Source organism: Protopterus annectens, chromosome 2.part0 (genome assembly GCF_019279795.1).
Source record: "Protopterus annectens isolate FY-2018-M chromosome 2.part0, PAN1.0, whole genome shotgun sequence".
Taxonomy (NCBI): domain Eukaryota; kingdom Metazoa; phylum Chordata; order Ceratodontiformes; family Protopteridae; genus Protopterus; species Protopterus annectens.
Window position 1 is genome coordinate 482961613 of NC_056728.1, and position 25655 is coordinate 482987267.

A 25655-nucleotide genomic window follows, 5' to 3' on the forward strand; every position below is an offset into this window, starting at 1 on the left:
CTTGTTCAGATTCAGAATCTTGAATCCCTTTTTCTTTTACCATAAACCACTTTACAAGAAGGATCAATAACCTGAATTATACCCTAAGCCAGAGCCAGTAAACTACTCCTATGTAAAGAAAATTGAGGTAGAATAGATACATGCTTAGTTTTCTGTTTCTTTTTGTCAGGAAAAATGGGGTCAACTGTACTAATGGCAGAAACAGCTTTCCCAGGAATGGCCACCGCATTCTGACACAACAGGGACGCCTTCCCTGTTCCCTCTCCAAGAAGCAACAAGAGTGGCTCTCCCTTCCCCACTGAGGGGATCTCAACAGTTGCAGGGCATGTGGTTACCCCCAATCTATAGTGGTTGTGTATGCTACACCAGCGAGATCCAGGATAAAATCTGAGTGGTCAGAGGTACAACAAATGGCCACAGCATAGTCACCCACCTGCGGCTCATACAAATTGCTAGCCTGGTGTGGTGGAAGGGCTTGTTTGCTTAAGTTTTTCTTCTTGTGGCTGGAAGAAGGACCAGCTAAGGTACCAAGAGTCTATTCCATAATCAAGCCGAAAATGGTACCTCTTTTCCTGGGACAGCAAGTAGCAATTGCTGGTAAATATTAGCACTCCACAAAAGTTCCTTTTTTGACAGAAAAACACAGGAAAGAGTGTTTTAGAACACTATGCTAGCCTCACAAATGTAAACTAAACAATATTTCTTCATAGAAAAAATGGTTTCAGTTACTTTATGCCACATTTAAACTTACAAAAAATGAGCATTCTGTTTGTGTTTTATTCTTGAGACAGTCCATTAAAATACATCATTCCTAGCTTTAAAAGAACTTTACTGAAGAGAAAAGTGATAAACCATCAACAAAGTGGAAGTTTTTTTCCCAAAGGGAGCTTATCTGCCCACAAAGGAAAGCACAAACCAACAACTGATCCTTGAAAGCCACAGAGGCAGCAGTAAAGCTCTGAAGGGCTTTGTGCCCAAACTTCTCAATTAGTTGGCTCAACTTGAGCTGCGTGACAGTTTGGGCACATGGAAGGTGCCCTGAAGGTTTGAAAGCTGGCTAGCTGTTATATCCTTGACAGGATAAAAACCATATAGCTAAGACTACTGCAGTAGTGATCACTATGATGAGTGTCTACTTCTTCTTCTGGCTTTTCCCAGTTAGGGGTCGCCACAGCGGATCACCTGTCCGCTCATGATTGGCAGTGGAGTTTTCCAGTGTCAAGTTGCCAGCCCAGTGCCCAACCTTCCACAGAAGGCACACACACACAAGCACTCACACCTAAGGCCAATTTAGAGTGCCCAATTCACCTGCAGCATGTCTTTGGGATGTGGGAGGAAACTGGAGCACCCAGAGAAAACCCACGCAACCACAGGGAGGACATGCAGACTCAGCACAGAAGGCACCCCAGCTGAGAGTCAAACCAGAGAACCTCTTACTGTGAGGTGACAATGCTAACCACTGCACCACCATGAGTGTCTACTGTTTCTCTGAATAAAAGTAACTGGTGGCATCCAAATATTCAAAAAAACTCTCCAGTTATCACTTTCTGCCCATCTTCCAGTTGAGCCATTTTATGTTTATAAATTCTCTCACTGACATCTTTTATTGAGGTTGTATGAATGTGTACATGTTCTATATAATGAACTTTTGAAGAAGAACTTCAAAACTTTAGCTAAATTTGTCTTTTTAAATTCTAACCCTCAAAGATCACTGGATTAGTTCTTCATTCAAATCTTGGCACCAAACCTTAAAGCATATAAATTGGAAAGGTAAACTTAGTTTGTAATACTGTCATTCATAAAATAAGCTGATTCATACCTCTCAACCTCTTAGTGGAAGAAATCTATACATAGCCTAAAATAATGGGCTGACAAAGGTGCAAAAATAGGGACAAATTTTAAATATTGCTTTTATAAGCTTAAAAAAGTTGCTAGAATAACAGGATTTATGCTAGCATACATTTTCTGAAGACTATTAAGCCTGAAACTCAAATGAGTGTCATTATTTAATGACTTTAAGCCTTGCTGATTTGCCAGAAAACACACATTTTAGGAGGAACAGTCGATGAATATGATGCAAAAATATGGGCAGTCTGTGAAAATCTGTAGGGCTGAGAGGTATGAGCGGGTTCTAGTAAATATTATCTTTTTTTTTATATTCATAACATCTTACTGCACAATTGAATATATTAACTGTACAAGAAACACATGTTTAAATGCAAAGATTGGAAAATTAAAGAATTAAAGCCATATTGTTGTTTGAACTCATTGATATCATCTCAGGTAGCACTATGATGAATAGGTTGTAAAGGTCAATACATAGCTAAAAGAGAACCCTTCCACTCCGAATAATTACATTTTTAGCTGTGGTAATATTGCCTTCAGTTATTTTGGTTTGGAGTTTTACATTTTAAAATACTAAATATATGATGTAAAACTTCTTAAAACAGCCATGTATTACCTGATCTGAACTAGTTTGTTGCTAGCAAGCATTGGAGAGACAATTACATTAAATGTTTCTGTGCTGGCTTGCAAGGTTGATGACCAGATGGCCAAAATGATATGCGCGTGCACACACACACACACACACACACACACACACACACACACACACACACACACACACACACACACACACACACACACACACACACACACACACACACACACACACACACACACACACACACACACACACACACACACACACACACACACACACACACACACATGCATACACATACACATACAGAGAGGGAGAGAGAGAGAGAGAGACATAGATATATACATCTCTGTATGGTTCTTTACAGGGGCCTGAGTCCCAAGCACACAAAAAAACACTGATTAGAAGCCAGGGACTCAAGCACTTTGTACCTTGGCTAGGCTGCTACACACACACACACACACACACACACACACACACACACACACACACACACACACACACACACACATGCATACACATACACATACAGAGAGGGAGAGAGAGAGAGACATAGATATATACATCTCTGTATGGTTCTTTACAGGGGCTTGAGTCCCAAGCACACAAAAAAACACTGATTAGAAGCCAGGGACTCAAGCACTTCGTACCTTGGCTAGGCTGCTGCTCACACACATCAACAGATTTGAGCTTGCAAGAAGCTGTGGGGAGGGAGCAGGAGGCGGGTTTGGATTAGGGAGTGGGAAGGTGAATTTAGGTTTAGGGAGTGAGAAAGGAGTTTTAGGTTTAGGAAGCCACTGGAGAATTTAGGTTTAGAGAGGGGTGTAGGAGCTTTAGGTTTAGGAAGAGTGAAGAGCGATTGGGGATTTAGATTAGGGAGTAATCAGGGAATCTAGGTTTAGGGAGGGGATTTAGGGAACAATCAGGAACTTTACAGTTAGGGTAAGAGACTGAGGAATTGGGTTAGAAGCTGGGTAGAAGTTTTAGGTTTAAAGCTTATGTTCTGGCAGGGCTATGCAGTTTATATGAGCAGGTATAGAATTGCTATATAGAAATAGGAGATAGGCTAGTAGGAGTTAGAGCACTTGCTTTTTTGAGTAAGAGCAGTGAGCAGGTGTATCAAAAGCTACTAGATAGTAAGAACCTGTAATAGACTCTCACACACCTGAACAAACACACACACACACACACACACACACACACACACACACACACACACACACACACACACACACACACACACACATACACACACACAGCAACACAAAACCCACATATGCAGAGGCTTTTAACATTAACCTGCTCAAGCAACAAGGACCTCTGAAACTGAAATGCAAACAAACACCACCCCCAAACACAACCAAAGTGTCACATAGCTCACAACACCAGTGTGTCACCCAACAGCAGCCCCTAAGGCAAGACAACGCACCCAACACTTTAGTCATAGGTGACTATAGTCAGGCACACTGATGTCCCACTCACCAGGTTGAACAAGGAGAAAAAAGTTGCCTGTCAGGTGCCAGGATCCACCACATAATGCATGCACTCAAGTCACTCCACAGCAGGTACAAATATGACACTGTCATTGTCCATGTTGGAGTGAATGACTTGAGACATTCCTCCCTGGACTACATGAAAAGAGACATGGAAGAGCTCTCGGATCATGTAGCCCAGGCAGGTATGACCCTAGCCCTTAGTAGCATCCTGCCATCACCCAGAATGATACCACAGTATAAGGACAAAATGATTGACTTCAATAATTGGCTAAGCTTCTGGTGTCATTCAAAGGGGATCCAATACTTGTCTGCATGGGACTACATGATTGACAAACCCCTGGAATTCAGGTTACTGGCTAAGGCTCTTGCCACCCCTATAGTGCCTTTTTTAGGCAAGGTTCAAAGGACAAAACTATCACCGTAACGGGTAGAAGCAAGCAAAATCTGAAGGTAATGCTACTCAGTGCTAGAAGTCTAAACCTCAAAATGCACTCTCTAGAGACTCTCCTAAAAATGGAGAACATCAATATCTGTGCAGTAATTGAGACTTGGGTCAGAGCACCCCTGCAATACCAGGTTACAACTCATACCACACTTTTTGGCCACCAAACCAGGACTGAAACACTAAAGGTGGAGGAGTGTCCATATTCACCAAGGATATTCACACCTCCAGGTTGGTTGCCCAATGCAATGCATCTGAAATTCTCCAGGTCTAACTAACACTAGGTAAGACTGCAGTACAAATTGTAGCTTGCTACAGATCCCCCACCATGCCCCAAGATTCTCACTACACTTTTCTAAACATACTAGAAAATATTAAGATACAACCAAGCACCCTAATACTGTGTGATTTCAACTACCCTGCCATTAACTGGGAAAACTACTCCTGTACCAACAAATTTGCTCAACGATTCTTGGAATTCATAAATTCCAATGCCCTAGAGCAACTAATTCATAGTCCCACCAGGGGTACCAATATTCTAGACTCGGTCATTACCAACAGTGGTCTCACCTTTGATAACCACATAGCCACAACAGTTAGAAAATCCTTCTACATGGCACACCTAATCACTAAGGGCTTTTCATCCAGAAAAAAAGGAGGTCGTTGTCCCTCTGTACTCATCCCTCATTAGACCCATTATAGAATACAATGCCTCACAAGACATCTGCAGCAACTAGAAAGACCGCAGAAATACCTCACAAAAAGAATCATAGATCTAAAGCAGATGCCTTATGCTGACTGTCTAAAGAAACTCCAACTATACTCTGTCATATATCGCCTACTCAGAGGTGATCTCTGTCTAACATACAAGGCCATGTCAAACCTAGAGTTGTTGGACATGCTATACTTAAAGAAATCCCAAACCCTCCAAGCCACACTCTCCAGGGACCTTAACCTTGTTATCACAATGAATAGAACATGATGGAGGGATAGGTTCCTGATCCAGAGAAACCCCATACTCTGGAATAGGCTGCCCATACATGTCAGGCAGAGTGCCTCAATGCTCTCTTCAAGAGGAACCTTGATGATCGGATGGGAGATAGGAAATTCACCCCGGGGATCACATTAGTAGCCCTGATAGACAGGGGTCCAGGAAAGGAAATATTTGTGGGAAGCAATAGCCAGGGAATCGTTATGGCTAGACATGTATAGACCCTAGGGCCAATAGCCTAATACCTACCTATGAACCTAGAGATAAATATATATATATATATATATATATATATATATATATATATATATATATATATATACACACACACACACACACACACACTATATATATATATATATATATATATATATATATATATATATATATACACACACACACACACACACACACACATATATATATATATATATATATATATGCATGTGTGTGTGGGTGTGTATATCAGGGGCAGCACAGTGGTGGTGGTACAGAACATAGTGTTGTTTCCTCACAGCAAGAGGTTCTCTGGTTCAGTTCTTGGTTGGGGTTCCTTCTGTGTGGAGTCTGCATGTCCTCCCTGTGTTCGTGTGGGTTTCCTCTGGGTGATCCGGTTTCCTGTCACATTCCAAAGACATGCAGTAGGTGGACTGGACACTCTAAATTGGCTATAGATTTGTGCATTTGGGTGAATGTATAGTGTGGAAGAACTACTGTGGCAGGGCCAGCCACCCGGCAGTGTATATTTTGGCTCTAGATATTTGTCACTGTTGAAGTGACACCCTGACCCAATGTGCAAATACACATATGTTTATGAATTTTATATATATGCATATATATATATATATATATATATATATATATATATATATATATTCAATTGTACCATCAAAATTAATCTGAGAGCTTAATCCAGAGCTGTTGGACATGCTACACTTAAAGAAATCCCAATCCCTCAGAGCCACATGCTCCAGGGATCTAATTCTTATCATCACAATAAACAAAACATGCTGAAGAGATATGTTCCTGACCCAGAGACTCCCCAGACTCTGGAATAGACTGCCCATACATGTCAAGCAGAGTGCCTCTTTTGCCCCCTTCAAAAGGAACCTTGACGATTGGATGGGAGAAAGGAAATTCACCCTGGGGATCACGTCAGTCACCCTGCTAGACAGGGGTCCAGGGAAGTAAATAGTGTGGGAAGAAATAGCCAGGGAATTGTTATGGCTAAGCTTGTATAGGTCCTAGGGCCGATACCCTAGTACCAACATATGAACCTGTGAGTGCATTTTCAGGTTAAGGCTCCTAGCATTAAGCAGCAAGACCTTCAATTTGCATTTTGACAGCTCTTTTATGTTGGAAGATTTGTCTTTGGGACATTGCCTAAAAAAAACACAATGGGGGAGGTGAAAGCCTTGGCCAGGATCCGGAATACCAGCAGTGACAGGTGGATGCTATCTCTGGCAAAGCATCAATGCCTGTCAACCATCATCCCAGACAGGCAGATACTGTATCCCCTTGGAATGACACCAGAAAATAAGCCAACTGTTGAAGTCAATTATTTTTTGTTGGTATTGTGTTATCATTCTTTCTGAAGGTAGGATGCTGCTTAGGGCTTGGGTCATACCTGCCTGGAACACATACTCTGAGACCTCAATCATGTCTCTCTTCATATAGTCCAGGAAGGTATGTCTCAAGTCATTTACACCAACATGGACAATGACAGAGTCATACTTCTACTTGTTGTGGAGAGACTTAACTGTGTCCATGATGTGGCAGATTCTGGCACCAGACAGACAACTGACTGTGACCTTCTCCTTGTCAAGCCTGGTGAGAGAGACATCGGTGTGTCTCACAATTGCATTGCCAGTGACTAGTATGCTTGATTTATTGTTATGCCTAGTGGGCTGTGGTGGTTAATTGTTTCTCCTTATGGGCTGTGTTTGTGAGACACTGGTATGTTGTCTGCTGTTTGTGATGTGTTTGTTGTTGTGTGTGGAATGCTTGTAAGTGTGTTTTGGAGGTCTCTGCTGTTTAGGTAAGTTTTTATTGAGAACCTCTGCATAGGTTTGTGTGTGTTGTGCTTGGCTATGTGATGTTGGTGGTGTGGTGTTTGTGCTAGCCATCTCCTTTTTGTCAGGGGTACTGACTGTGGAGCGAGAGAGCATGGCTTCCAGGTTACTGATGTAGATGCATTTCCCGCAAGTAGTAGAATTATGTGCTAGGAGAAGAGGGTTGTCAGTGAACATGAGGCAGTTGCTACACTGTCTCAGTATGCCCATGTCGACCAAACCGGCAGGATAAACTGATGGAATTGTCCAGACAGCAGTGATTCACACTGTGTGGTATTTTCTCTTTTCTCTACAGTTGTGTGACTATGTAGTTACTATAGTTAACTAAGGGGGGTATTGGGGGTGCAGATATTACTTGCTGTGGGAGAAAATGGAAATATGACCTGAACTAAAGCACAGGGAATAAGAGCTGGATAACATAATTTCATAAATATTCAAATACTGAGACATTTGTGTAGAATTATTAGGTGGTACATATGCAAGCAACAAGGCAAACTATTTTTGTTAGAAGCAAATTCAGGAACAAAATGGAGCAATAATAGACATTTCCAGTCTAGGATGTTTAAAATATAAACTAAAAGGCATACTCACTGCACAAACTCTATATGAATTTTTTACTCTGTTTCTACAGAAAAAATATTGTTAACTAACCTGTACTTGTTTGCCCAGCCACTCAAATGCTTCAAATCCAGCCTTGGTTCTTAAAATAATGATTCCAAAGATAAACTGCAATCCAATACCCCAGAAAACTGCTCTCCAGGAAACCTGAAAATGCAAACCACAGGTCAGACATTAATAGTGAAAATGTAAACATATGCACTGATACAAAAGTAAGGGCATGAGCAAAAGCTATGAAATAAGAGCTGTTGGAAAAGGAATGTTTTAAGCACTTACAGTCTAGGTTTCTTTCTGATGCAGTCTTCTACTTTAAATTCTAAATGACACTTTCAGTAATGTCTTAAGTGAAACTAAGATACTAATGTTTATTTGTACACCATATTCTGTGAGGTATTGTTTTAGCAATATAAGATTAAACTATTTTTAACACAAATGTCAATAATAAATGCACATATAAAATATATGACAACTGCTGTATGAAACATACCATCTAAGCTATACCTTTGGTTACATAGAAGTGAAAACTACCATTTCCATGTGATCTGGAAAAGCAAGTAGTCACCAAATATACAAAACCCGAGCACACCAGTGGTCGAGTAAACTGTCTTTTATTATCGTTAAATAGCACTTTCAATTTAAACCGCAGACTTCATCAGACATTTATGTTAAACAGTAGTACAAAACATCTGATTTGTACAGTTACATCATTGCCAAACCAAAACAAAACAACTTATGCTAAATTCAGGTAAGCCAATAAGTGCAAAACATGTTACACACAGGATTAACAAAAGCCAGTGCAATGTTAGATGCGAGCTTAAACATGGATTGGTGAAACCTCTGAGGAGTAACCTACTACACAAATAACAGTGGATGGGGGCTGGAGAGGCCAACGTTTTCAACCAATGGAATGGCAAATCAGGGTACCAGCCTTACCACTGAGATCATGGCTTTAGATAAACTAATGGCAAAGAGTCATTATCCAAGGCTCCCAGTCAAAGAAAGGGATTGAAAAAAATGTTAAATCAATCAAGGGGATGAGAAAGGATCTGATTAATAATAATTTTCAAACTGAAACCAAGGTTTGACTGGTGGTGAAGGGGCAGGGAAAAGCATACTGATATATGAATCTAGAAATAAGAGGAGATGGGAGCTTGTAGTATAACATTATGTATGGGGGGTAATAATGCAACATAGTTTACCAGGAGGCCAATGCTATGAGCAGCTAATGGAACCCATGTATTAGGAAGATGGCCCACCTTTGGCAGTGACCAGTGAAGGTAAAATAACCTAAAAATCTGCTTAGGGAAAGGCTGAGGTATTGGTGAAGAAACTGTGACTACTGATAATGTAGGTAGTCATCCATGGTTATAAGCAACTCTGCAGGACTGGAAAAATGTGCAAGAGGGAGCAGGTCTCAGTGAACTTGCTAAATAACACTGCTATCCCATTCAGGCTGAGTGTTCAGGCACTAAAATGGGGAATACATGTTAGACAACCAGTGAGGTCTGCCATCTGAATGGGCTAAACCAATAGGCAGATGAGACAAAGCTAGCCAATGAATAAAGGTTCCATTCCCAGCTATATAATCAAAACACCAGAAGGAGACTGGAAAAGAAACTCAATCAACCTGGAAGCTGGGAGCAAATCCTGTTGCTAAGAGTTGATAAATAGAAGCTCAGACTTCACTCATTTAAGGGAGGCATGGACAATGGGTAAGTCTGGTACTGAATCATGAAACACAGTGATGGTGGGATATGTTAGGCAGAGGAAAGAACACACGGTCCTGCACAGAGAGAAATGTTAAGCTGAGTTCAGGTAGCTGCAGGCTCATCCATGTGATGTGCAACAAAAATAGGATATTTCTATCAGAGGTTGCTGCAGAAGGTGAAGGAGCAGCAGAAAGGCATGCTGATATAAGGGTGCTAAGCTAAGCTGCTACACCAATTGTTATTAGTTGTCTCTGGGGAAAATATCAAGTCAAGGAGAGGACAAGATCAATAGGAACTCAGTGAGTAAGTCAAAGTACTTGGCTAAAATTTTAAAACTAATAACCAGAAAGGCCTTCCTGGATGGAAAGGGAACGGAAGAACCAAACATGGGCAAAGGCTGCCATAGTGGAGCCAATGAGGATTGAGTGGAATTAAATAATTACACTCAAACAGGGTGAACAAACGAAAGGTCTGTTTGCAACCAATGGGATCAGACAGATAAGGTTGCTGTGACCTATGGGAGGACTCCATTATTATCTCCAAGATACAGAGGAATATTGGCTGGAGTGGATGTTCAGCTTAGGAAGCCAAATATACAGAAAAAGTAGGGTTGAAGAATTGAGAAACCAGAAAGTTATGAAAAGAAAACTACTAATAAGGACCAGAATTAATGGTTAACCAAACATATAAGCAAGAGAATTAACAGTTATAAGTATCTTAAATGACCAATAATGCAATGCAAATTATAGAATTTATTTGAACCCAGTAGTAAATGAAGACCTAGGCTGACCCAGCAATATCTGTTTTTTTCTTTTTATGAAATATGTTTTTCTGCTACCCCCTTCCTGATGAATACACATTCATTTTTAATCATGTAAACAAATCATACCAGATGAGGAGTGGTTTTGGATGCAAAGCACCCAGTAAAATGAAAGATGGCAAAAAGCAAAATAAATGACCAGCACTCTCTAACATAAAATAAAAAAATGATTATAAAATGTAAAAGAATTAAATAAATAATAAAAAAAATCTGGTGAATTTAATTTTGTACCCTAGGTAAGAATGATGCTTTGCTAGTTCCCTGACTTTTCATAGTAAACTAAACTTTATTTCTTTTTATCTATTTATTTATTTATTTTGTTGACCAAGACAGTCCAGCTGGTCAGTGTTTCTTTTCAGTGGATACCTGGGAATAAAAGCTCCATGAATAAAGATACAGCATGACATAAAGTAAGAAATAAGATAGTATTTGATATCTACACTGTTATAAAAGGATATAAACATGAATAGTAATAAGGTGCAAACAATGCAATTCAATGTAAACCTCAGACTCAGTTACTGATGGCATAGCTAAGGCACTGGGATAGAGTAAAGCAGTATCGTAGGATGGAATGCAGGAATGGTTTAGGTAAAAAGTAAAGAGTACTACAGAGAACATAACGTATGCCTGTCTTCTGACAGAGGAGTGTGGCAGTAGGAGTTTAGAGCACACATGTCCCTTGACATCGATTTATTTCAATACATGCTACTGTTTCACAATTAGAAAAAATGTTGAATTACTGATTAATGATAGTCGATTATCTGGCTGGCTGGTTGTTTTTCAAAGTCCAGTCTTTCCCATCATGGCCTTACCTTAAGGGCAGAAGGTAAATACCTCACAGTTAATACAAGAAGAAAAAAAAACATTCAGGAATCTCTTAACAATGTTAAGTATTGTTCTTGGTGAATAGTAATTGAAGTTATATGACAACACCTTACCTTATTTATTTTAAGAGGGGATCATCACTGTGGGAAGAACAACAACATGTAAAAGTGGCTCATTTTAGAAGCAGAATGCACAAAAAGTACAATAAGGTTACTTCAAGAAACTAAAGAAAACAATTTGGAAAACTGCTAAAGATTTTCTCGGCACTTATGTATTATCGCAACCACATTTGGAGGATAAGAAACAGCTATTTTCTAAGCCATAGTCATGCCAACAAATGTACTTAAAAAAATACTAAAAATATATATAAATAGTGACAAGACTGGTAGAAACATGTAGGAACACAAAACTTTGCTTTTAATACACACAAGTGGTCCAAAACTATATGAAAATCAGTGGAGGTACACATCATGTTTTAAAACGGTTAAGTACTATCGCATTAAAAGTAAGACAGGAGTGCTGACATTCCTGTCAATTCTCCAGCTTTTCCCAGAATGGCCAGATTTCTTTGTCATATCTTATTTTATTTATTTCTTTTTTTTTTGTGCGTCTGTGGGTGCTGCTCTCTGCATAAAATGTGTGGTTTCCCGGAACAAGGCAGGATGGTTAAAAAAGTTTCACTGTTGGTAGCACTTGTAAGCTGTCATTTCAGAAAAGAAAAACTCCGACTCCACCACAACAATGCTGACAGCTGTAAACCCCAAAGAAGCATATATGCTTCTCACTGTTTCACATGGCTCAGATGTACTCTTACCTCTGACGTGGAAAGCGGCACTTCTTTATGAAAACCCTACATTTCACAGGACAAGCTCTAACTTATCGCCAGGAGTATGGCTTTCAAAACAGTGTGGTCGCATTACAGACATTTAAGAGACTTTATATTTTAAAGTTTGCACTGTATTTGGCTTGGCTTGTGTGTTCTTTTTCTGACTGGCGTGTTTGGTAGCGTACACAGGTGGAAAGGGGTAGGATTACTAAAATCACTTGCTGTTATCTTATGGAGTTCATTATCTTAAAAACATTGAACAAAGGAGGGGTAGGATTATTAAAATCACTTAGTGTTTTCCAAAGGAGTTCGTTATCTTAAAAAAGTTCAACAAAATTTAAAACATTACTGTTTTGTAAATTTCTCAAAGCAATGTTTACACAAGCGTATTATGACAACCACGCACCATCAGCATTCACGCCATTCTAAGCAGCATGTTATTCAACTGAGAATGGAATGTTGCTGTGAATGCTGACAGTATGTGGTTGCAATAATATGTAAATACCATTTTCTCTACTGTGTGTTGTATATGACATCTGTGCTGACTCTGAGATATTCAGTCACTGATTAAGAATTTTGAATTATGTACTAAGCTATATTTAAAATGTCAGAATCTGCACAACTACAGCAGTGTGTTGCAATTCCAACCAACAAATATACTGACATTCTACTATTTCATCAATAGTTTATAATATAGCAAATATCACACTGTGGCATTATACGCAGTCGTTTAAAACTGAAGGCTTTATGAATGTTGTGAGAGATAGCGATATTATGTAACAATGCATACTAGATTGATCCTATTACTTAAAAAAAAAAAAAAAAAAAATATATATATATATATATATATATATATATATATATATATATATGGGTCTACTTCATATGGTCGACAGTTCATATGGTCTAAACTCATAGTGTCGACAGTTCATATGGTCGAAACTCATTTGGTCGACGGCTCATTTGGTTGACAACCAGTACTGAAGGCACTTAACAAGGATTTGCCTCCCTCCCCAAAGTTGTGCGACCCTGGAGTTGATATATATAGTTAGGGTGGTGTGTGGGGAGCACAGCCCCCCACAATGGGGGGCCCCACCTATATCTGTTAAAAATGCTGAGTTTTTGTTGTATTTTCATGTTTTAAAGGACTTTTAAACAGATATTAGTGGGGGGCTTTATCCCCCCCACACCCCCCAATGTGTGTATATATATATATATATATATATATATATATATATATATATATATGAATGTCGACCATATGAACTGTCTACCATATGAAGTAGACCCATATATATATATATATATATATATATATATATATATATATATATGGGTCTACTTCATATGGTAGACAGTTCATATGGTCGACATTCATATATATATATATATATATATATATATATATATATATGGGTCTATGTTTCTTGATCGAAATTTCAGTATCTCGAACAAGAAACATTGAGACCCATTAAAGCAAAAGGGCACTACATCGAAAGTGCACTTTCGTAAAAGCCAGTTCTACAAACCAGAAAAAAAAACAAAAAAAAAAATACTTTAAACAGTATTTTGCAGGAGGGCAGCCCCCCTGTACCCCCCCACCCCCTTACTTAAATATACTAACTCTGAGATCACACTACAGTGGGGAAAAGGATATATTTCCTTATCCCCACTGTAGAAAGTGTAGAAAGTATGTTTTTGACAATCAGACATAGACCCATATATATATATATATATATATATATATATATATATATATATATATATATATATATATATATATATATATATATATATATATATATATATATATATATTTGTTGTGTCTTTCGGCTTTTCCCGGTTAGGGGTCGCCACAGCGGAACTCCGGTCTGCTAATGATTGGCAGTAGATTTTTTACGTGCCGAGTTGCCATGTCTCCACACAGAAGATGCTTTAGCTGAGAATGGAACAGGACAACGTCTTAACTATGAGGTGACAACGCTACCGCAGCACCACCACTGCAGTATTGCAGTATATATATATATATATATATATATATATATATATATATATATATATATATATGGGTTCATGTCAGTACATCGACAAGTCAGAAGATCGACATCCACTCCACCGACACATGAAATAATCGACACCGCAAATCACGGACATTTAACAGGTAAGAGGTTTAAATTTCGCTAATCATGCCTACCACACATGCATAACACTGCCACACTTACTAAAACATGGTAGGCATGATTAGCGAAATTTAAACCTCTTACCTGTTAAATGTCCATGATTTGCGGTGTCGATTATTTCATGTGTCGGTGGAGTGGATGTCGATCTTCTGACTTGTCGATGTACTGACATGAACCCATATATATATATATATATATATATATATATATATATATATATATATATATATATATATATATATATAAAAGACAAAAATGATTTAAGATGGTGCAGTTTGAGGTTAGGTTATTTTTAGTGGTGATATTTTCCTTGGCTAATGCCAGTGTTAAAAAGCAGCAAGAAAAGATACAGCACTACAGGTTATTAAGTTATCATCCTTCCTCTCTGAATTTGTCTAAAATCCTAGCTAGATGATTTATTAGCTCCTGATCTCTTTTAAATTATTATTAAGTCATCATGGCGTAATGAGACTGTACTACTGTCCTTCACTGTGTACATCTGAACGTAGATCAATAAAGACCTAACTGCTGGTGCACTCAATGTACAGTTCTCCAAAACCTTTAACATAGCCTCTCTTTGTGCCCTGATTTGGCTTTTTACTCAGCAACAGCATTAAAGCCATTTCTCAGAACACACACACACACATAAAGAATAATCTATTGTATCAAAAATCTCTAAGACTGAAAAAACAATGCTGGGTCTGAAAAGCAGCTATAATCGTTCTGCTCCCATTTAGTTATTTATGTATGCATGCATATATGCATGTATTTATGCAGGTGTGTATGCATGCTTGTATGTTTTTATGCATTTGTTAATAGTATGCATTCTGATTCAGCATGTTGACAGCTTTACCCTTATCTTCTCCGCTAAGTTAGCAACATTTACAGTCATCTGTCTGAAATATCTAAAAATATTATCCTCTTAACTCTTTTACTAAATGTCAGCATGCTAGAAGCTCATACCTGTTAACCTACTAGTGCAAGAAATCTGGACAAAGCCTGAAAAAATGGGGGGAGAAAGGCCCAAAAGTAGGGACATATTTTAAATGTTGCTCTTATAAACTTAGAAAGTTGTTAAAATTACATAATTTGTGTTAGCATGCATTTTCTGAAAGCTATGAAGTTTGAAATTCAAATATATTCAATAATTTAGTGGCTTCAATCATCAGTAATTTCCAGAAAACCACAAGTTTTATAAGGAACAGACCAAAAATATGAGACAAAAATCTGGACAGCTGAGAAGTATGTAGAAGCTATGCTTTTCTCAAATAGTACAACAGGTACAACAGCTACAAATATTTTTCAGATTACTGCAGCTTTCACTGTTCAGATAAAAGTATTCAAAAATACTAAGCTCTTATGAATTGTCATTAAGCATAAGTCTGACCATCAAATAAAAGATTATACAACATTGTCAAAAAAATGCACATGTGAAGAACAGATAACTAGGCTGAAGCAAAGCTGCAATGAGTAAGCTACATTTGCAGTAAATGTCCCAAAGAAGATTCATTGTTGCCTAGCCATGAGAAAAATAAATTAGATGGAAATGCCGCATTAGCTAAATCTTAGACAAAAATGGTGCATTAAATTGTTTACACCCCAGACAAATTACGTCTCTTAATTAGTGCATCCTTACTTAAACCCTGACATAAAACATTCAGTATCATAGTATTTTTCTCAACGGCATGACTTGTAGGGCCTTAAAAGATTCCCTCCTGTGACATTTACTGCTTCCCCTCTCCTCCTTCATCTGCCTACCCAAATGAACTAATTTTCACCTTTAACCCCATTGCCTTAGACTTGCTTCCTTAGCCTTATTAATCCTGTTGTAATCTGCATGCTTCTTCCCTCTGTAGGTTTCACTCCTCTTCCAAAGTCCCCTTACCAGCTCAATGTCAAGACTATATACTGTGTCTAGCCCTTATATAGTCCCCTCCCTCCATGAAAGAATTAATATTTCTTTCATGCATCCCTCGCCCCTCTATCTTATGTCTTCTTCCATGCTCTTACTTTGTGGCTTTATATTAGTCTCTGTTCTTATGCACCCTAACTACCATGATCAGTACTGCATAATGAGTGGACACTATCCTTCCTGAACATTTTCCTACTATATAGTAATTACTCTTGTCCCTTATTCTTAAGTTTTCCCACTTCATAAATGCAAACTTATTTGGAAACAGTGAATTTATATGTTCCTACTAGGCTATTTATCTGTGAGGATCTTAATAAGCCTAGCCTTACATTTCCATGTTAGTTTGTAGCCTTTATATTTTATATACGAATAACCTAGTGCTGGGCAAAACAAAGACATGTCAGGACATTTACTTGTCGCCCCTCCCCTATCCATGAAAGACATTGATTCTAAACCAGGAATTAATTTATGATTTCCTATCCACTCATCTGAATTATGCTTGAAAAGAGAAAGAGAAGTCCTTCACATTAAATGGATTTGAAAAGGTACTCTCAGTGACACACACACCTGTTCCTGCAACGTGTTCTATTTGTTTTGTACAAGATGATTGGGATCTCCTAAGTGGGAGTTCATGCTACCACTGGACATGTGAATGTGCAATAGCTCTAACAGGATAGGGTCTGTTGAGACACTATAAGCAAGACAGAAGTCACATCTTAGCAGTGTATGATACCAAGAAGAGGGACAAAGCTTTGTACAGTTTCCATTGTTTTTGTGAATCAGGCCCTTGATTTTCTTAGTGAGAAAGTAATGTGGTAACTCCAGTTGTGATAAGTATTTGGACAGGAACCTACAGAATGGGATATTATATTCAAGGACTGGCCAAATGAGAGCCAAGTACAGTGGAATGATTACATACCTGGACGTGGATGGCATATCTTATAAGCTGTGTGATGGTGAAGGATTTCCTTACAAATAATGAATATATGGTGATCAACAGGCAGTTCATTGCTCATATAGGTTCTCAGATCCTGACTACCGGATCATCTTCCAGGGATATGTTGTCAATGTGATACCTACAAGAGAAGTCATGCCTGCTAAAGGATGCAACTGTATACTTTTTGGCATTTAGTTTTATTCCATAGTTTAGACACCAGCTATTTGTTTGGGAAAGGCTCTGTTGGACTATTTTGATGTCTTCTGGGAAGTTTATGATGTTACCAAGTTTACAGTCATCTACAGAATAGGTCAGCCATAAACTCTTAACATTTGTTCTGACATCTGAGAAGCAAACGCCAAGCAGGAGTGTTCCAAAGACTAAACCATGGGGTACCCAACCAGTGACATCTTCTGAGGATTGGGTGAAGCCATCCTCCCATTATGAGGCAGTTTGATATCCAACAAATTACATAGAGGTTTACATTTATTTGGGAGAGTTTATCTACTATACCTGAGTCTGGGATGGTGTCAAATGCATTTGACAGGTCTAGATTTGTGGTGTACACTGATTTACCCTCATCCATTGCTTTAGTAACCTTCAATAAGGGTAAGTAGGCATGATCTACCCTTGACAAATCTGACCGGAGTTGGATTGAGAGTCTGTAGGTTACCAATGTCCTTATTTATTAGTTCCATAACTATCCTTTGCATGGCCTTGCAGATGAGTCTGATATGGTTTACTGATCTATAACTACTCCAGTCTGTAGATGCCACAGCTTTCTGCACGGGAATGACTGTTGCTGTCCTCCATTCCTTTGGTATAAAGTCTACTTGGACACTGATACTGATAACATTTATAGGTGGACTGACAAGTCATGTTTCAGACTGACCAGGAGGCAGCCTGGTATATTACCTCACTCCATATAGGTAGTATTCTTGGCCTTGGATAGCTCTTTCAGGACATGTTCTTGGGAGATTTGAGGAGGGATTGTAGCTGCTAGTATGTAATCTGAGAATATAGCTGGAGAGAGGGAGAGTAAAGTTTGAATTAAATGCATCCACTAGAAGATTGACTAAATTCTCTGGTTCTGAGTATATGATATCCTTTAGCTCTGTGCATTGATGTACATTGTTTACGAGGTTTCTAACATAGTTAGAGAAGGCGTTATGGCTATCGTTCACCTGAGTGGCTATTTTTTACCTTATATCTGGCTTGATTTAATTAGGGTCCAAGGTTCTTTGTTAAGTTTAGACAGATGCATCTATGCAGCTATTCACATGTGCATAGAATTTGGTGGTAAAGAATTCCACATAAGCGGTGGTGCCATCAATATGGAATGAGCTTTTAAATGTAGCCAGTTTTAGTAGATTAGCATTGGCATCATCTCTTATTACTGAGGTACTGGAAGATGCCTTTGGCTTCAATATTAAAGGGAATGTGACTGGTCTGTGGTCCAATTTGATGAGGGAGGAAGTTACAATTGCTGGGGAGCAAAGCTGACCCATATTGGTAAGGACCAGTTCCAGGATTTTATCTCCCATGGTAGGAGTGTGGACCAAGTGGTCCAAAGAGTTTTTATTGATGAAGTCCAGCAGTTTCTGGGCATCTATGTTTGGGGCTGGGAAAGCCTCCCAGTTAAAACAGAGGTGGTTGAAGTCACCTAGAAGAACGATGGTTAGGCTGGAAGTACAGGCTAAAGAAAAATAGAGGGGGTGGGGTTATCACTAGCTATGATATGATAATAAGAAGTTATGTACCTACCATAACGTTCCATGTTAGTTGTCTTCTCTCGCCTTCTTTCTTGCTGGATGGGTTCGGAGCCGATCCTCGGCTCCAACTCGGCACTTGCTAAGCTCGAGAGCTAATTTTACCAGCTCGAGGCAACCCTATATCCCATGATGCAAGGCGGAGACTACCCAGATCTCGTTTGGTAGCTAAGGAAATTAGGAATATATTCTTCCAACTGTAAAGGAGGAAGAAAAGTAACAATACTAAAAATGACAATCATAATCATCATAATCCTCTGAAAAGGATCAACCTAATCTAGTGACACTAGAAGCTGATTAACTAGAAAAGGGATAAAGCCTCTTAAGAGAAGAGGCATAATCTTCTCGGTCTGACCAGGCTAGGGGGATGGAGGGCGGGACACAAGAAAGAAGGCGAGAGAAGACAACTAACATGGAACATTATGGTAGGTACATAACTTCTTAATGTTAAGTTGTCAATCTCGCCTTCATTCTTGCTGGATGGGACCGCGTCCCTAGCATCTCTATCCTGGGTGGCTCAATGGAACAGACTCTTGAGAACGGTGGAACCAAAATTCGCTCTGTCTCTGGAGGCCAAGTCTAATTTGCAATGTGAAACAAATGTATGAGGAGAGGCCCATGTGGCTGCTGCACAAATAGTGTCTATTGGAAGTCTAGCTTGAAAAGCTGTAGATGTAGCTAGAGCTCTGGTAGAATGGGCTTTTGGCTTAGAAATCAACTCTTTGCCACTGAGCTGATAAATGTAAGTAATCACAGAAGACAGCCATCTAGATAAAGTCACCTTGGAAACTGGAAGGCCTTTCCTGTTCTCTGCATAGGATAGAAACAGTTGATCAGATTTCCTAAAATGTTTAGTTTTGTCTAGATAATATCTGAGCTGGCGGTGAACATCAAGACAATGTAATTTTTGTTCCGCTCTATCAGAATAATTTGGGAAAAACACTGGAAGATCAATGGATTGATTTAGGTTCATCTGCGATGCCACTTTGGGTAAGAAAGATGGATTAGTCCTTAGAGATACCCTGTCTTTGTGGAAAATTAAGTAGGGAGGACGAATGCAGAGAGCATGAAGCTCAGATACTCTCCTGGCAGAAGTAATGGCGACTAGAAAGAGTGTCTTCCAAGAAAATTTCAATGAACAGGCAGCTGCAGGTTCGAAAGGGGGGAGAATCAAGGATGTTAAAATTAAATTTAGATCCCACTGTGGTGGGGGGTCTCTAATCGGAGGTTTAAGTAAAAAGATACTTCTAAGGAATGCCTTGCAAAGTTTATGTGACATAATGTTGTGGTCCAAAAGGCCTATATGAAAATTTGAAATGGCTACCAGCTGAACTTTTACTGTGGAGGAAGAGGATCCTGAATGAAAAATCTCAGCTAGGAAGTCCAAGACCGAATGAATCGGAGCAGTATAGGGGTCTATGTTCCTAGCTTTTGCCCAGAAGGAGAAATATTGCCATTTACTAGTGTAAATCCTTCTGGTAGAAGATTTTAGGGAAGCTACTATGATATCCCGGATGGGATTAGAAATCATAGGAAGCCTGGCTAAGGATGGAAGTGGAGCAACCAAGCAGTGAGGTTGAGAGAAGGTATGGATTGGTGCAGCTGCCCCGACTGGTGGGTCAGAAGATCTGGAACCGGGTCCAGATACCATGGCTGTACCAAGAGATAACGATGTAGGAACGGAAACCATATCTGTCGAGGCCAATAAGGGGCATTGAGAATCAACTTGGCTCTCAAGGCGGTTGCTTTCTGAATTACTTGAGGTATCAGCGGAAAGGGGAGAAAAGCATAAAGAAGTCCCCGGGGGCAATCTTGGGTTAGAGCGTCTCTGGGGGGGTGGCTTGGAAGGGGGAAGAGAGAGAAGAAGTCTGGGCATTTGCTGTTTTGAGGTGTAGCAAAAAGGTCACAGCAAGGAAGGCCCCACTCCTGAAAAATCTCTTCTGTCACTGATTGTTTGAGAGACCACTCGTGAGGCATGAGAATAGCTCTGCTCAACCTGTCCGCTATGATGTTGGATTTCCCGGGGATATGCGTTGCTATCAGAAACCGCTGAGAAGAGATCGCCCATTGCCAAAGTCTGAGAGCCTCTCGACACAGTGGATAGGACTTGGTTCCGCCCTGTTTGTTGATATACCACACTACGGACATATTGTCCGTTTGGACTGCAATAGTTCCCAGGGGAAGAGAGTCATTGAGGGCTTGCAACATTAAAAGCACTGCTCTCATCTCTAGGACATTTATGTGCAGATGGTATTCGTAAGGTTGCCAAGTGCCATGGACCATCCTGCCCTGATAATGCCCCCCCCACCCGATCTGGGAGGCGTCCGATGTAACAGTGGCGACCGGGGCAGGAGGAACAAAGGGTCTGCCCTGATGGACTTGAGGGGATGATATCCACCAGGTCAGATGCCTTTTGCAAGTTGGAGTGATTATGATCCTGTGACGCATGGGTAGTTGTTGAAAGGACCATTGGGCGAATAGCATCCATTGTAGAAGACGCATGTAAAAACAGGTGAAAGGAAGAAGTGTTATGGCAGCCGCCATAAGACCCAATACTTTCAGAGCAAATCTGGCCTGAATTTTGTAGCTGAGAAGAATCACCTGGACGTGACTTTGAATGTCCAAGATCCTTTGGTCTTTTAACTTTGCTGAAAGTTGTACGGTATCCAATTTTGCGCCTATAAAAGTAATAGATTGACAAGGCGACAAGGCAGATTTTTCGAAATTTATAGAAATCCCTAGCCCTCTGCAAATGTGAATGGTGTAATCTCTGGCATGGAGAAGTTGATGCCTGGTGGTGGCAGTGAGGAGCCAGTCATCTAGATATGGAAACACCTGGAATCCTTGACGTCTCAGGTGAGCCGTAACCGCTGCCGTACATTTGGTGAACACTCTGGGGGCTGTAGTGAGTCCAAAGGGCAGGGCCCTGAATTGGAAGTGACTGGTCCCCAGCTGAAAGCAGAGAAATCTTCTGGAGCGCCTGTGAATTTTTATGTGATAGTATGCATCCTGAAGATCTACCGAGCACATCCAATTGTCCTTGCCCAGAAAAGGTAGAATGGACTGAAGCGTGACCATCCGGAATCTTGTTTTCTTTACAAACTTGTTTAGTTTGCTCAGATCTAATATTGGTCTCCAGTCCCCTGTCTTTTTTGGAACTAAAAAGAACCTTGAGTAGATTCCGGATCCTATTTGGTCTGCTGGGACTGGCTGGATGGCTCTTTTTGCTAGCAGTCTTGATATCTCTGGTACTGCTAGTTCCCTTAGACCGGGTGGAACGTCTGGAAGGGTTCCCTTTTGTTGAATTGGGGTTTGAATAAAGGGAATTTTGTAACCCTTGGATATACTCGACTGTACCCATTTGTCTTGAGAAAGGGAAAGCCAGGCTATTGGGTACAGAGATAATCTTCCCCCGACTGCCTCCAAAGGTGGACAATCGGGCAACATCTCAGGGATGCTGGAAGGGTTTGTCAGAAAGAGGCTCTCTGCTACCCTGATTCTGCAGACCCCCTCTGCCCCTAGGGTGGCATCTGTTGTTGTTACCCCCTCTGCCTCTGGGGGTAAACTGACCTCGTGCATCAGGCGTGACTCCTTGAGATTTGCGGAACCACATTTTCCCTCCCTTCTGACCTTTTGGGTAAGGTCTTGAAGGGGTGGAGAAATGGATTCCTACGGCAGAAAGAGTCTTGCCATCTTGTTCGCATCTAGTCAAAGTGTCTTTCACTTGAGGTCCGAACAAGGTCGGACCATCAAAAGGGGAGTTTGTGAAGGACGCCTTGAAGGGGTCTGCAAAATTACAAAGCCACATCCAGCACTGACGTCTTAAAGCCACTCCTGTGCCTGCGGCCCTACTCGATCCATCGGCTGCATAAGAAATGAGCCGCATGGAGGAGTTAACAATGGAGTTAAGGACTCCTAGCTGTGAGCTAATCTTATCCTGAGACCCAGCAGCTGACGGATCCTGTAAAACTTCTCCCAACTCTTTAAGAACATCTCTTTGAAGGCGGGTGAAGTGACACAAATAGTTCAGCGATCGCATGGCAAAGGTCACTGAAGAAAAAATCTGCTTGCCGTACCTGTCCATAATCCTAGAATCCTTGTTAGGAGGATGGACAGGTACTGAAGGATCAGCTAGTTCCTTCTTGGTGGCTGCAGCCACCACCATGGCATCAACCGGGACACCTTTTGTCAAATATTGCCTATATGGTGGGGCCGTAATGAATTTAGAAGGCCTCCTAGGAATAGGTTCCACTAAATCTGGGGCCATCCATGCCTTCCAAGCCACTACATCCATAAGAGGGTTGAAAGGCGGAGACACCCAGGAGGTGGAGGGTCGAGATCCGAACGCCTCCAGGTATACTGACTCATCCTCGGAAGGATTAAGGGAGGGCCAGTTCCCCCTCTGCTTAAGGAGTTCAATGATGTCTGAGAAAGAGACATCCTCAGAGGAGGACTTTGGGGATCCCTCCGACTCATCCAAGTCAGTATCAGATGTAATAGACTCGGGGGAGTCTAGATGTTTCCTCTTACATGTCCTCTTGCATGGAGGTTCACCTGACGGATCAGGAGAAGCCTCGGAAGAGGAAGATATTCCCAATGGGGAAACCTGAGGCATTGGATCTCTGGGTCCGGGAGCAAGAGAGTGGGAAGAGATGTCTGGAGGCACTGTAGTGGGAGGAGCTGATGGAACTGACTGTTGACTACGCCCAGGGGCTAGTACACTCCTCATCACCTCGAAGGCTCCCCCATCAGAGAGACCAGAAGGTTCCCGCTCCGAAGAGATAGGAACTCCAGGCCTCACCGAGAAGGAAGGCTCCGAGGCAGATGTCGGGGCTGAGCTCACCAATGCCGAAGCCCCAAGAGGGAGAACGGGGTCAGACAAGGGTCCGATGCCACTCGCCCCCTCGGAGCCGACGAGAGAGACCAGATGCCCGGATCCCTCCAATGAAGGCCTCAAAGAGGAAATCGGAGCAGAGGACGACGGAGCCGAAAGGGGTGGTATCGGCTCTGATGCTACAACAGTCACGGCTTTGAGGAGCTCCGGCTCCGAGCTCTGTAAGAGAGTCGAAGGAGGAATGTTAGGTGGATGTGAATTAGCTACCGTCTGTTGAGACGGGCTATGGAGCATTTGGGCCAATGCCTGAGACTTTAATAGTCTACTCACCACTCTCTCGAGGTCATGATCAGACAGCCTGGACGACCGAGAAGAATGGCTCCGATGGCTCCGCTCCGAGAGCAAGGGTGATCTCGGAGCCGAACATATTGATTCCAATGAGGGGGATCGAGATCTCTTTTTAGAGATAGGTGGAGCCGAAGGAGCCGAGGATACGTCATCAGCCGACACTGAGTGTCCAGATTTGGCAGTATCGGTGCCGGATGGAGCCGATACTGTGACTTCTAGCATGGAAGGATCGGCTCCGGATGGAGCCGATCTTGACACTAAAGAAGTTGAACCAGTAGCCGACGGCTTGGGACTTGCAGCCGAAGACTTAACAGGTTTCGAGGGCTTCCCCAGAGCCAACTTAGTCGGGGAGCTCTCAGGTTTTAATAAGCCCCTCAATATTAACTTATTTCTGCACTCCTGCAGGACTCTTGGGCTGAAGGCATGACAGATAGCACAAGAATCCTGCAGGTGCAGAGGTCCCAGGCAGTAAACACAAGAAGTGTGGCCGTCTGTCAGAGACATCTTCTGGCAACACGAGTCACACTTCTTGAAGCCTGAGACCTTTGTGTCCTTCGACATAGCTGTGTTGAGGAAACACAAGTTGACAGGAAAAAACACAAACACACACACACAAATAACACCCAATCCAAAAATCTAAACTTAACAGGGATACAACACTCAAACAGACACAAAAATCCCTGACAGGAAAATTTAGGAAAGGGATAGGCCTAAGGCCTAACTTAGGGAAGGGGATAAATAACCCGAAAAAAAGGGAACACTAATGGGAATAGGGTTAAAATAAATGTTAAAGTTCACAAAACTACTAAGGTTATGAAAAATAAAAGGGATGAGACTAAAAGTCTTATTATAAGAAAAACTTACCTAGAGCTGGTAAAAGAGGCACCTCATTAGCGAAGCGGCAAATGAGATCTGGGTAGTCTCCGCCTTGCATCATGGGATATAGGGTTGCCTCGAGCTGGTAAAATTAGCTCTCGAGCTTAGCAAGTGCCGAGTCGGAGCCGAGGATCGGCTCCGAACATATCCAGCAAGAATGAAGGCGAGATTGACAACTTAGCATCAAGTGTTGTTTATAGTAAGATGGAAGTGGACGAGTTCCAGGTTGTTATCTGCTCTAAATTGTCTGCAGGTGGAATGGCTTTTTAAGAATAAGGAGACACTGCCACATTTATTGCCTTTAGGTAATGGGGTAGGCCTGAATGTCTAATAAGTACTGAAACCAAGCACTGATGGAATGTTCTCACTGTGATGATGCAGATACTGATTTTTTTCCAGGGTAAGGAGCGCTTGTAGCGAGTAGAGCTATTTGTTAAGGCTCCAAGCATTGAGAAGCAATACCTCAATGTTATCTATATTCTGTTTTGTTGTTTTGGAATATTTACAAGACCGTCATTGCCTAAAAAAAGACATTATGGGGATGGACAAGAATTTAG

General features: G+C 40.9%; 1 protein-coding gene across 1 annotated transcript in view; it reads right to left on the reverse strand.

The window, feature by feature from the left end:
* The window catches only part of SLC28A3 (solute carrier family 28 member 3), a 262179-nt gene that overhangs the window by 134884 nt on the left and 101640 nt on the right, over positions 1–25655 (reverse strand). Inside the window, exon 6 of the mRNA XM_044060325.1 lies at positions 8096–8209. Within this exon, the coding sequence (XP_043916260.1) occupies positions 8096–8209 (114 nt within the window). The remainder of the gene's footprint in view (positions 1–8095; positions 8210–25655) is intronic.